General features: G+C 39.1%; 1 protein-coding gene across 1 annotated transcript; it reads right to left on the bottom strand.

Annotated features, from left to right (window-relative positions):
- Positions 1-1,469: 1,469 nt before the first annotated feature.
- LOC103510909 (CTL-like protein 2) lies at positions 1,470-14,259 on the bottom strand. Its single transcript, XM_017444785.2, has 3 exons — positions 14,145-14,259; positions 6,616-7,984; positions 1,470-3,104 (listed from the first exon to the last, which is right to left on the bottom strand). Exons 2-3 carry the CDS (start codon positions 7,865-7,867, stop codon positions 2,197-2,199), a joined length of 2,160 nt encoding a protein of 719 aa, XP_017300274.1. The 5' UTR covers positions 7,868-7,984; positions 14,145-14,259; the 3' UTR covers positions 1,470-2,196.
- Between the last annotated feature and the right edge of the window lie 320 nt (positions 14,260-14,579).

Here is a 14,579-nt window from a genome sequence, read left to right as displayed (position 1 = left end):
TCTATGTAGGTAGTATCTTCTAGTTTTATTGGTGGAGATGTCAAGTCCACTTTTCTTCACAATACTCGTAAGCTCGTAACTTGTATCTTATTACTGGAGATATGTACCTACTAAGTCCAATGTTGAGATACCTAATGCCCAATGTTGTTTTGACGTAGGTAGCCAGCCTTCCGGATTTTCTGATTTTTCATCATCATTACTTGGAAATAATGACATTACTAATGATTGTGTAAGGTACCTATAAGACTCTAGGTAGCTTTTTTTGCATGGAATTTTATTTGATAACATTTTTTTTTTTTGTGCAATGACAAGGTCAAAATATGGCATTGACTGATAAGAGAGAAGGAAGCTCATGGTGACTGCTCTCTTGATACTGACCTAGTCCTAAATAACGACCTATAGCTCTCATGTCTACTATTCTATTCTATTCTCATGTCTATCATTCTATACTATTCCTTGTCTATTATTATTGTCTATTATTCTATACTATTCCTATTCTATTAATGACTTTTCGCATGTCTCCTACTGTGTCATGCTGTCAGCCGAATCGAACTTGGCATTGTACTCTGTATCCTTCGGTCATGAACGAATGATTTGTGTTATATTTGTAGTTATTGTATCAATGTAAATCCCAAATCTACGTAAGTAGAATGAACGTTTGGGTATTGGGTATCTTGCACAAGATGGCTTCCGTACATAGGAGAGAATCACACAAATCACGTTGAAAGTTCCGGGTTTAATTTGTGCAAGAATCCATTCCATTTCATGAGAAAATGAACCTGAAGAAAGTAGCATTCAGAGAAGAAACCAAAATGCATAGATCACCCCTACAAGGAATTTAGCACAGTTAAAAAAAGATTTAGGACCTACCAATACCTCGGCAGAATTTGGAGAAAATTGACTAAATGGAGCCCAAAAACCAAGCAGGGAATTTCCATTATGCGCTGAAGATGTTTTGGATACCTACGGGTATGCCTATGCCACATTTCATCAAAATCGGACATATCGTTTGAGAGATATCGCAGAACAAGCAGACAAACCAAAACATGTGATAGCTACCTGGTATCTACTGGGAAACCATCGAGGCATCGAGTTAAAACTTTTAAAGTTGGCAATGGACAATTTTATTGGTTTTCTACATATTATTGATATTATGTATGTATAACTGCTGCAGTAGCGTTTGGCAACCATGGGCTACGATGACGCTAGAATGAATAAATTAATAGTAATTATTTTGTAGTGTGGCGAAGAATATTGATGATTTCGATTTAGATGTGTAAATAAAATTACATTATTTAATTGTATGTATAAAATAAAAAAATGTTAAGGCGGGACTTCCCGTGAAAAAAAGAAGAAAAAAAAATTAAGACCAGCTAAATACTGACAAAATTCTTGAGAAATCTTGAGCCTTCGAACAGACAGAAGGCTTTGCTAAGAGGAAAAAAATAATAATAATAATAATAAAACGATTCAAGAAATCACAATACAATACTTTATTCATGTATAGATTATCTGACACAATATTACAATATTATTCATATTTATATTTTGCATTTCTAACAAAATAATTACCGTATTTATTCGGTATGATAATATTGTACTAACAATAAAGCAACTAAAACTAAGATAGGTGGGTATCAAATTAACTAGATCAATCGGAAGACCACAAGGACTTGTAACAACAAGACTACAATCTGACGGAGATAATATCACATATACCTAAATAGAAAATTTATAAAAATTAAAATAACATAGGTACAAAATAAAAAGGTATACACATAATATATCTAATATGAACATGAAAAAATTAATTAACGTTTGGCAAGAAACTTTGAACAACAATACATAACTTTGGAATAATGTAATAATAACATCTATCATAGGTAGGTACCTACCTAAAAGATAGTTCTCTAAACGGAGGTAGTTTAAATAAATAAACACTCATAGTAAAATTATAAACATTAATAAAAAGTCCAACAAAAGTTTGGCAAACTGGCAATAAACTACTCATAGTATTACTTCGGATTCTTCGGAACGAAGACTTTGGATCATAATGATGTTGAAAACCAATCTCCAACTGTCGTAATAACTTTCATTATCAGAACAGTGAGTCAATGTAAATTTCACAATAACGAGAAAACATATTTACACGTATTATTATAGGTAGGTACAATTATAGTAACACAGAAATCCACGCTATTCATGATCCACCACCTTTCTCTTGGTTAGAAGTTTCATCAGTCTCTTGGACATAAAGTATTCCTGAGAGCCATCATTCCTTTCGCAATCTTCAAGGAAACATAGGAACAATGTATCAATGGCCATGGAATAGACACGGAAGAATGTGGATGAGATCAAAAACGTAGCAACACCAAGGATGGCCACGGGGAACCAGGGGTACTCCAATATAAAGGATTTCTTGGTATCAAAATCAATGACAGGACGGAAGAAGATATAGTAAGCACCCGCAGAAACACCAGCAGTGAGAAGAACCTTGCCGAGGAACAATAGAAGATCAGCCACCTTGTCTACAACCACAGTTCTTACTGCGTTTCGTATCAACAGACTAAAAGCATCTTTGGCAGATTTGCAGAAGTTACCGCCATGTATGGCACACATGATATAAGCGTTCTTGTTGACAAACGCGATGAACTTGTGCAAGCACCAGAAAAAACATTTTAGGGCACACAAAATGGCGCGGGTAAAACCATTGTCAAACTTTTTACACTTCTTCTCGATGTATTCGAGAAGAAAGCGAATGAATTTGCAAATAGAAATGATGAGGGAACCGAACGCCACAGTACCCAAGTGATAACGAATAGTACGGAACACAGCAGTAGTGACAGTAAAGAATGGAACATCACGCTTCTTAGCCGTCCAGTACCAAGTGGCAAATGTTCCTGCTAGAATCATCTCGGACAAGGCCATCACAAACGAGGAAGCCCAGAAGTAAGCGAAAATATTGAACAAAAATAGGTAAGTAACAAAGTTATTGGGAGTTTTGTTGAAAAACTTACAGGACGCTATAGAACAAGACATATTGGGATTAGATACAGAATGACACATGTCATACCATTTGTTGGGTGTACACCATTGCCCATCATGTGTGTAATAATTATTCTGACAAATGCATTGGCCATCTGAGTTGACTGCCGAAACAGGAACGGAAAGTCCCGAACTACCCGCATCAGTGGGGGAGCATAGCTAGGGGTGCTGGGTGCACACTGTCCTTAGCTAGAAGTGCTGGGTGCACTCAGTCCTTGGCTAGGGGTGCTGGGAGCATAGCTAGGGGTGCCGGGTGCATAGCTAGGGGTGCTGGGAGCATAGCTAGGGGTGCCGGGTGCATAGCTAGGGGTGCTGGGTGCATAGCTAGGGGTGCTGGGTGCACACAGTCCTTGGCTAGGGGTGCTGGGAGCATAGCTAGAGGTGCTGGGTGCATAGCTAGGGGTGCTGGGTGCACACTGTCCTTAGCTAGAAGTGCTGGGTGCACTCAGTCCTTGGCTAGGGGTGCTGGGAGCATAGCTAGGGGTGCTAGGTGCACACAGTCCTTGGCGTGAAGAGCTTACGGGAGCGAAATCCTTGTGGAGATTCCTAAGCGCCCAATAACCCGAGTTCAATTCAATGTAATCTTCGATTTTTACAAGTTTAAATTTCGGATTGACGTTGTGTCGCCTGCAACACGTCCTAACTATAAACTTTTTCTTCGTCTCTGTACCAGAACCCTTCAATCTTACCCAGTTTACAAGGTTTCAATCACAAACGCTTCCGGAGAGATGTCAATACACGCGACAAGCGCAGAAATGCAATTAAGGGAGAAAGGTTCTTGACCTGATGAGATTTGAAAGAGGTTTGAACTTCGACAAGTGTCGAGAAAGAAATTCTCCGTGGAAAGACAACCTGAAAGACTGTAAGGAAACACTGGCTCTCTATTTACCTACCTACATACCGAAGAGTCTGGTTGGGGATCTACAATTCTGCAGCAAGAAGTAGACTCACAAACCCGAGGTAGGTAACCAGCTTAGATTCAATTTGACGCTTTTCCAATGCATTTAGTTGGTCGGTCTCTTTACCTCCCATCATATGGGAACTCTCTAGCGGACCTTTGGGAGTAGAAGGAGTATAAAATGACCTGGTTTATTTTACTAGGGCAGAAGTCAGAACTGAAAATCCCTTCCGTCAATTAACTGGAAGTCCCAAGTCCCGATGGTCGTCACGAAGGTTCCTGGAATTCTCTGAAGTCAAAGAATCTCTGTTCTTTCTTCTACTTCTTTTGTCTTTCAAATTTTCAAGAACCCAGGGTTGTGAGAATGTGGATGAGATCAAAAACGTAGCAACACCAAGGATGGCCACGGGGAACCAGGGGTACTCCAATATAAAGGATTCCTTGGTATCAAAATCAATGACAGGACGGAAGAAGATATAGTAAGCACCCGCGGACACAAGAATGTGGATGAGATCAAAAACGTAGCAACACCAAGGATGGCCACGGGGAACCAGGGGTACTCCAATATAAAGGATTTCTTGGTATCAAAATCAATGACAGGACGGAAGAAGATATAGTAAGCACCCGCAGAAACACCAGCAGTGAGAAGAACCTTGCCGAGGAACAATAGAAGATCAGCCACCTTGTCTACAACCACAGTTCTTACTGCGTTTCGTATCAACAGACTAAAAGCATCTTTGGCAGATTTGCAGAAGTTACCGCCATGTATGGCACACATGATATAAGCGTTCTTGTTGACAAACGCGATGAACTTGTGCAAGCACCAGAAAAAACATTTTAGGGCACACAAAATGGCGCGGGTAAAACCATTGTCAAACTTTTTACACTTCTTCTCGATGTATTCGAGAAGAAAGCGAATGAATCGCGATGAACTTGTGCAAGCACCAGAAAAAACATTTTAGGGCACACAAAATGGCGCGGGTAAAACCATTGTCAAACTTTTTACACTTCCTCTCGATGTATTCGAGAAGAAATCGAATGAACAGCTTAGGAGATGTTACTTTGTGTTAAATTTAATTGTACAAATAAAAAGTTATCATTTTCAATATTCAATATTCAATATTCAATATTCTCTCTTCGATTTCGGGACGATAAGACCATAGCAGTTACAGTTCCCTCTGTCAAATCTCTTAAAAAAAAAAAAAAAAAATATGAGGTTCAGTGAATCCTCAGCCCTGCTGCACTTGGGGCTATCAAATAACCTTGTACAAAAGTGCATAAACATATTAATCATTGATTCATCATACAACCTTGATAATACACTAATCTACTTCAATAATTCACTTTCCACTTAGTATACCTAGATAAAGGCCGGCACGGGTGCACGGGTCACGAAGTCTTTAAGGCCCCCAATAATGAACCATCAAAATATTTCCTTTATCTAAATATTAAACATGTTTATCAAATTTCATCGAAATCGGACAGGCCACTCGAGGTTATAACTCGCGAAAGAAACAAACTCAAGCCAGCCAAGCTAACTTGGAGGGTCTCGTCTGCCTTGTAAGCGCTACGTTGCGGGTTTGACTGTCGCCCGAGACGGATTTTATCCAATCAAAATGCTCATCTTCTACAGAAGGCTTTGGTTCTTCCATGGTTTTGTACTTCATATACGAGAAATAAGCACCATAACCCAATAATACTAACAAGGCCAAAATAGAAAGCCAGACAAGAATGAAAGACACACATCGAAGCAGCAGAATATACACCAGACTTACAACTATGGCGATTGCAATGCCACCCAATAGATAGTAGCGTATCTTGTACAACTCTTCCATAACTATCTTACTAATGAGGTCCTCTTTGACAGGTAGAGAGGTACCTGAACTATCAAGATTTCTATGGTCTTCTTGCCTATTCTCCTTTTATGCTTAGGAGGTGCCATGCTATGTATTTGATTTCAATAAAGTTCAAATTCCTGCTACCAAGCTTCGCTCCTTGTTGATCTTTCTCTCTATCGATGTTATTGTTCCTTGTTAACTTTCTTGGAATTTTTCTCATTCTCAGTAGTGACAGTAAAGAATGGAACATCACGCTTCTTAGCCGTCCAGTACCAAGTGGCAAATGTTCCTGCTAGAATCATCTCGGACAATGCCATCACAAACGAGGAAGCCCAGAAGTAAGCGAAAATATTGAACAAAAATAGGTAGGTAACGAAGTTGTTGGCTCTCTCTCTCTCTCTCTCTCTCTCTCTCTCTCTCTCTCTCTCTCTCTCTCTCTCTCTCTCTCTCTCTCTTGCTCTTTCTCTCTCTCCTTCTTTCTTACTTTCTCTCTCTCACTCGCTCTCCCCCCCTCTCTCTCTCATTATTTTTTTTTCTCTCTCTCTCTTTCAATCTCACTCCGTCTCTCTCTCACTCCCAAATCCCATGCACTCTCTCTCTCTCTCTTTGTCTTTCTCTTGTTACTAGCTCTGTCTTTCATTCTAGTTTTTTTTTCTCTCTCCTTCTTCAGAATTTTCTCCATCTCTCTGTCTCACTCCTATTCCCGTCCTCTGAAATACCTATACCTCAGATTAATGAGGCAGGTATAGGACGCTATAGAACAAGACATATTGGGATTAGATACAGAATGACACATGTCATACCATTTGTTGGGTGTACACCATTGCCCATCATGCGTGTAATAATTATTCTGACAAATGCATTGGTTATCATTGGCAAGTCCCACCACTTTGTAGATGGAATCTCCCAACGTGTACAGATAAACACCTATCAGAACAGACCAGACGATCACAATGAGGTGTAGAGTCCATGGGAACACGGGAAATATCAAGCTAGACTTGATGGAAGAAATGCATATACTGGCCTCACCTATAAGAGCGATAGCAAGTCTGATACGCGCTCGTAGGAACAAAACAACCAGTAACAAGATAACAAAGACTATACTACATACAATCGCACTATAAAACCAGGTGTTTCTATCACTGAGTAGCTCTTTAATCTTATCCTGGATAAAGTGAGTATCCCGAAATTTCAAGATCAAATCAAAATGCTCATCTTCTACTGAAGGCTTTGGTTCTTCCATGGTTTTGTACTTCATATACGAGAAATAAGCACCATAACCCAATAACACTAACAAGGCCAAAATAGAAAGCCAGACAAGAATGAAAGACACACATCGAAGCAGCAGAATATACACCAGACTAACAACTATGGCGATTGCAATGCCACCCAACAGATAGTAACGTATCTTGTACAACTCTTCCATGACTATCTTACTGATATATTGCGCACTCGTTACAAACTCAATAACTTTGCTGCCGTTAGTAAGTTGCGTAAGATCAACATTATTCTCACGCAGGATTTTCCCGGCGGCGCTGATTTCCTTCAGTGATGGAATGCATCTTCGGTAGAATGGTTTCATGGCGATGTAATATTTAGCACAGAGTTGTTTGTCCAATGCGTCTTTGAGGCTCTGTTTACTGTTGATAGTGGAGGCAATATCATCGTGTCTACAGATGAGTTTCCTTCTGACTAGAGCCCAATCAATAGGTTGAGCAGAGTTCAACACTTCCACAGCGGCCCAACTTGTATCAGGACAAGAGGCCACGCATACATGAGGCGTCTTGCAACCGTCCAACACAGCTTTAGGGTCCAAACACTCGGTCAGATCGAAGAAGAACAGATTTGGTTTTCCCTTGTCCGTCCCATCCAAGCCACAGACGTGGTTATCTGAGTCACTAGGCAGGATGAACTTTTCAGGATCTCCATTCCTGTAGGCAAAGTAGGCAACGCCACCCCAAGCAATCAGGAACACAATGAACAGGAGAAGACAGCAGACATCAGTACAGGAGCGATGCTTCAGTGGACCTTTGAATGAGGGGTCGAACTCGAACTTGTGGCTCAACCTGTCCTCACGAGGTGCCATAGCGTCCTCTTACAATAGTAGTATCAGCTCATCAGTAAAGTATAAAAATATCACAGACTGTCAATAGGCATCAACAATTAGATCACTAATGCTAGATTTTCATCTAAATTTTATGTTCTGAAAGCAATGAAAATGGTTCTTTATTATTTATTTATTTAAAAACCCTGTTTAAGATTAAAAATTCTATTAATATTAATTTTTTGTTATAAGTTAACACTAAGGAATTATTATTATTATTATTATTATTATTATTATTATTATTATTATTATTATTATTATTATTATTATTATTATTATTATTATTATTATTATTATTATTATTATTATTATTATTATTATTATTATTATTATTATTATTATTATTATTATTATTATTATTATTATTATTATTATTATTATTATTATTATTATTATTATTATTATTATTATTATTATTATTATTATTATTATTATTATTATTATTATTATTATTATTATTATTATTATTATTATTATTATTATTATTATTATTATTATTATTCATAAAACCATAAGGGAACCAAGGCCAGAATCAGGGAAACACTATTTTAACAAGCACGGGATGCTCTACCTTAAACTTCTTATCAGAAGACAATAAGTAGCTGTAAGGCGTCTTAAGTGGAAATAATATAAGGTGACGTAAATTGTTATTCATTCTTTCACTTGAGTACCTGTATCTAAGTACCCACTTCGATATTGTTGTTTACCAATTATGAAAACTAAATAAGTGAATAGGTAGGTAAGTTGAGAAATTCGATTTCCACTAACTAAAAATAGCATGCATTCGTATGTTAATAGGTAATATTCACTACAACATGATGAGTTATGATTTATGATGAGATAGCATACTAGATGCTAGGAATAGGAATCACTACAACATGATGAGTTATGATTTATGATGAACACATGGGAAAATGTATACTAGATGCTAGGAATAGGAAGGAACAGAGGAAGCATTAAGGCAGTTTAGTAGAATTTGGTATTTCGTATGTACCTAATGCTGTCTTTGGGAATTACAGATCCCTTAGGAATATTAGGATGTCTTCAAGATGGCAGCAACTCATGAAGCTCATGATATATACACTCTGTATACAATGTTATCCAATGGAATCAGCCGGTATGCAATATTAATGGAATCAGCCGAGTTATCTTATCATGTGTTGCCAAGACTAGACGATACTCTCCTACATCATTATGTACACATCCTTCCAAGATATTATCAAGGGACCGCAGACCTGCGCCTTTTACGTCTATTTTGACACTTGTAAAGTGTTGTGTTCCTGTGATAGATGTATGTGTAAATGTAGAATTGGTAGGGGTCTCCAACATGGGACAGGCTCTGGTAAGTATATGAACAGTATAAGGAGGATCATATTGTTTGTGAAACCCTTTTGTCAAGACTGCGATTTGGGGGATCTTTTGTGATATTTACTTTTTTACGAGACCATTTATTTTTTGAGTTATATCCGTGTGGTGTCACCGACTTTCTAGACGAATTTTCTTTGGAAATTGATCTTCATCAATAGTTTTTGGGGGGCTTTGAACACTTTTAAGTTTAAGCGTTCTCAGATCATCTATGTAATTTGTCAGCGATGGCCTCTTTACAAAGTCCACCGAACTTTTGCCCTGATGGGGAGCACCTCATGTACGGCCCTGCTGTTGGCACGCTTGATTAAAACAAGTTATCTGACAAAGATCCATTTCATTAACCTGAAGTAGTCGAGTAGTGACCACAACTTTTAGCCAATCACATACTGTTTTCGATGTATTCTGTTTGAGAGATCGAGTTTACGAGGTACTGATGTAATTCCGCATCCCAAGTATTACACTCACGCTTCGCCGCTGCTCTATCAATATAGGTAGGGCTGGAACCATAGAGTCTACAAATATAGATAAGAGACCAGAGGGTCATTATAGTTGGAGAGGAAACATCAAATCAAAAGATAGAACGGCTAGGAGTGTCAATTGAGATATTAGATAATAGAGAGGACAGTGTAAACAATAAGGTAAGCCTAAGGCCGGGCCTTACCAAACAGAGGGAACCGTGTAAACAAAAAAGTAGACCTAGGGCCGGGGCTTACCAAACAGGGGGTAAGGATCGAACTTTTTAACCCCGAGTCAAAACTTTGAGAGCTCGATAATGAGGCCAAATTCCATAGAGCATGGTAGATTCGTAGAAGCCTAACCCATCCTTTAGGGCTGTTTGCCCCTACACCATAGACATAGAGCATCAGTAATCAGTTAATCACTGTCTGTAATATAGGTAGATTGGTAATGCAGGCGATAGTCTGAAAAACATCAACACTAGACCTTTACTTTTTCTCATTTCAGCAAAATCCTTTAATGTGTACTTTGATCTGCCCGGCATGGATTCCTGTCGATCTCGGTCAACTGTAGTGGAGAGTGAAAAACATCAACACTACACCTTTACTTTTTCTCATTTCAGCAAAATCCTTTAATGTGTACTTTGATCTGCCCGGCATGGGTTCCTGTCGATCTCGGTCAACTGTAGTGGAGAAGCGACTTTCGCATCATCGGGAGCTCAGTGGAAGTACCGAATTGCTGGGAGGGAAAGTCAGTTGTGTTAAGGCGTAGTAGTCCCTGTAATTGCCTTGAATTTGGGAGACCAGGGTTTGATTGTCCATGGGGCCGAAATATTTGATATTTGTAACATGCACATAACCAACTCCATGACTCACTGTTGAGACGATTTTCACATGCTGTTGTCTTCATGTTCGTTCGAGCTGTACAAGCCTGTCTAGTGTTGTAAATCTTATCGTATCTATTCTATGAATAATTCTTTTGGGAGACCAGGGTTTGATTGTCCATGGGGCCGAAATATTTGATATTTGTAACATGCACATAACCAACTCCATGACTCACTGTTGATACGATGTTCGTCCGGGCTGTATAAGCCTGTCTAGTGTTGTAAATCTTATCTTATCTATTCTATGAATTCTATTCTATTATATGACATAATTCTATTCTACACACTATCTCTATTCTATGCTTACCTAATTTCCCGATGGTGATCTTGGGCCGAATGTTGTCCTGCCAGGCACTCTGTATGCAAGATATCAGAGCACTCCATAGCAACCCGGTCAGCAAACTCTCCACAAATCCAGTTGCACTCCTCCGCACTTCCATAACTACCAAAGTAGAATTCCGCGAAAAGGTCGGAAAAATTGAAAACGATGGGTTTTATACAACAGTATAGTACACACTCCGCGAAAAGATCGGAACAATAAACGGTGGGGAGTACAAGTACACTCCTCGAAAAGGTTATCAATAAATAATGAAGGAAAGTAAAAATTGGAAACGGCGGACTGAGAAAATAAATGCAAGAATTTTACGATGGTTTAGATTTTAGGTGCACGCGGGTTAAGGTGAAGGTTTTATGTACAAGTTATCGACACCACGTGATTCGCGACTAAACCGAGAGAGAAAATAATGTAAACAATAGGTAAACAAAGTAACAAACCAGGTAACGACCTCTTATCAAACGGACCGTCTAGTGATAACCGAATGAGAAAACGCGTGTAAATTTTAGACACGATCGGTACCAAATCGGAGATCTTGTTCTCGATATTTATTTTTAGACATTTAAAAATTTATAATTCCATTGAAAATATGATTTTCAACATTTATTCCTCTTGAAAAATGAGTCGTAAATCCCGTGTTTTCATATTGTTTACTTTAGTTTTCACAGAAACACACGATACAACCCAGTAGGTATTCAAGAAAACCAATAATAAACAAGTAAACAATTAGGTCGTAATGAAATTATAATAAATTAGCGAAATAAAAAGATAACTTTTTACACACACACATAAACAGATCAATAAAAAAACTTGCGAGAAAAAAATAAACTAGGAAGAGGGACACAAACACAAAAAATTCTCACAAAAATTCTCTTCGTTTTACATTAGGAACGGTAAGGGCCAAATAGGAAAGGATGAATAATCAGAAAACCAGATAAAAATCACATTTTTTCTTGATGTTCACGTACGGAAAAAAACACATTTTATCGGCCTCGGAAAGTGGAACTCAGTTGTAAAATAGAACACAATTTTTCATGGGAAAAAATATTTTTTTCAAAAAAGAATATAAAACATACAAAGGGGGAATAATTCACGTCGTATCGCGCGGTTCACAGCTGGCTTGTGACATACGAAGGTCTCGGTTCATCTGAGTTGACTGCCGAAACAGGAACGGAAAGTCCCGAACTACCCGCATCAGTGGGGGAGCATAGCTAGGGGTGCTGGGTGCACACTGTCCTTAGCTAGAAGTGCTGGGTGCACTCAGTCCTTGGCTAGGGGTGCTGGGAGCATAGCTAGGGGTGCCGAGTGCACACAGTCCTTGGCTAGGGGTGCTGGGTGCATAGCTAGGGGTGCCGGGTGCACACAGTCCTTGGCTAGGGGTGCTGGGTGCATAGCTAGGGGTGCTTGGGTGCACACAAGTCCTTGGCAGGCTGGTGCTGGGAGCATATCCTTGCTAGAGGTGCCTGGGTGCATAGCTGTAGGCGTGCTGGGTCAACACTGTCTCTTATAGCTAAGAAGTGCTGGGGTGCACTCAAGTCCTTGCTAGGGGGTGCGGGACATAGCTAGGGTGCTAGCGTGGTGACACAGTCCTATATCGAAGAAGTGCTTACGGAGCGAACATCCTCTGTGGAGATTCCTAAGCGCCCCCCAATAACCGAGTTGCCATTCAATGTAATCTTCGATTTAGACGTTAAATTGATGGACGTTGTCGCCTTGCACACGTCCTTACGTACTAGGTCTGCTGGGAGCATAGCTTCAATCTTGACCCAGTTTGCACACAGGTTTTAGATAGAGTCGAGCTGCACATGTACGAGAGGTAGTAGACGCAACTTTTCAGTCTTGGCTCATGGCTTGACTGTCGACCATGCATAGAGTCCTTAGCTAGAAGTGCTGGGTGCACTCAGTCCTTGGCTAGGGGTGCTGGGAGCATAGCTAGGGGTGCCGGGTGCACACAGTCCTTGGCTAGGGGTGCTGGGTGCATAGCTAGGGGTGCTAGGTGCACACAGTCCTTGGCGTGAAGAGCTTACGGGAGAAAAATCCTTGTGGAGATTCCTAAGCGCCCAATAACCCGAGTTCAATTCAATGTAATCTTCGATTTTTACAACATTTAAATTTTGGATTGACGTTGTGTCGCCTGCAACACGTCTCTGTACCTATAAACTTTTTCTTCGTCTCTGTACAAAAACCCTTCAATCTTACCCAGTTTACAAGGTTTCAATCGATGTCGATTGGTCAACTGTACCTAGAGGTAGACGCATATTTTGCGATTTCCTCTCATTCACCTTGACTGATCGACCCATGCCGAGTTCCCACCTTTAATCTCAAGGTTGATACGGCTAACTTAAGTCAGACAGAAACAGTCAGTCTATCTCCAATCCCAATATAATAGGTGATGCATAAGATGCATTGGTGATTTGGTGGAGATGCTAGGTTGACGAACTAGATAACTAGAAGATAGGACTATCCCATAAGATCATTGCACTCATAATGCAGTACCTACTTTCTAATGAGTCATACTATCATACACCTACTCAGGGGTCATATTGTAGTATTTACCTACTTATGAGAGTTGTGAGTCATACTCATACCTACATGCAGCTAATCACTCACCTACTCAGTTGGAACTCATTGAATGACTGAACATTTGACCTGCGGAATTCTTTAGTATGGTATTTCCGTAGATGTGAAACTAAAAGCCGCCGTAGATAAAATGAAGGTGCAACACTATGTCGATCGATATTGATAGACTGACCATCGGCTGTGTATCTACCTACCTAAAAAGTAGTGTACCTACTGTGTCTGAGCAGTGTGTTTTACGTGCGTATATCTTGTTAATTATTAATTTAGCAATATTAAATACCAGTACCAGTAGGTACCTGAATTACCTCAAGATTAAGAAGAAATAATATCTAAACGAAAAAGCTAGGATATAGGTTAATCCTTATTAGATAGACTGGCAGACCCAAGTTAGTATAGGCATTTATTTATAGGTATATTTTAATTTGGATGATTTTACTCAAATAGGTATACATCCAATATAGGCCACTTGTTTAAAATAATGTTGTTATGATCACGGTAAGTATTATTTATTAGGGCAGCTACTACATGGGATTAATTAATTCTGTTTTAGATTATTCATAACACTGTGTCTAGGTAGGTAATTGACGTAAATGTGTATTTATCTATTTATTTTACAGTTACGGAGGTTCGGTACGTACGGCACAAAAAATTGGTAATAAAATTTAATTAAACTTAAAAATAATAAAATCGCCACGACGAGATCCTAGCACTGTGCTTAATTACACTGAACTGATAAAAAATTATTAGATAACAAGAGAAGAAACGCAAGTGACAACGTAAAGATACCAACGTAACTAATGAAGAGGTGGTAAATTATATGAATGAGTCAGAAATCAGGGTCAATCTGAATGGAACAATAAAACACATGTGAGGTACACGAACTACACGAAGACATTAAAACGAATTTCGTTGAAATTATGGAATATTAACAAGAATCGGTTAAAAATAAATCACACACAATAAACACCAAGAAATCCGACGTACCGAGAGAAACGACATTGACTGTAAACAACTCAACATCAACACTGATAATGGAACAGCAGTACGGCCGAGTATAACTGTACCATGTACCA

This window comes from Diaphorina citri, unplaced genomic scaffold, assembly GCF_000475195.1.
Source record: "Diaphorina citri unplaced genomic scaffold, Diaci psyllid genome assembly version 1.1 scaffold656, whole genome shotgun sequence".
NCBI classification, from domain to species: Eukaryota; Metazoa; Arthropoda; class Insecta; order Hemiptera; family Psyllidae; genus Diaphorina; species Diaphorina citri.
Note: the sequence above shows the minus strand (reverse complement) of the source record. Positions and strands in the feature narration are given on the sequence as shown.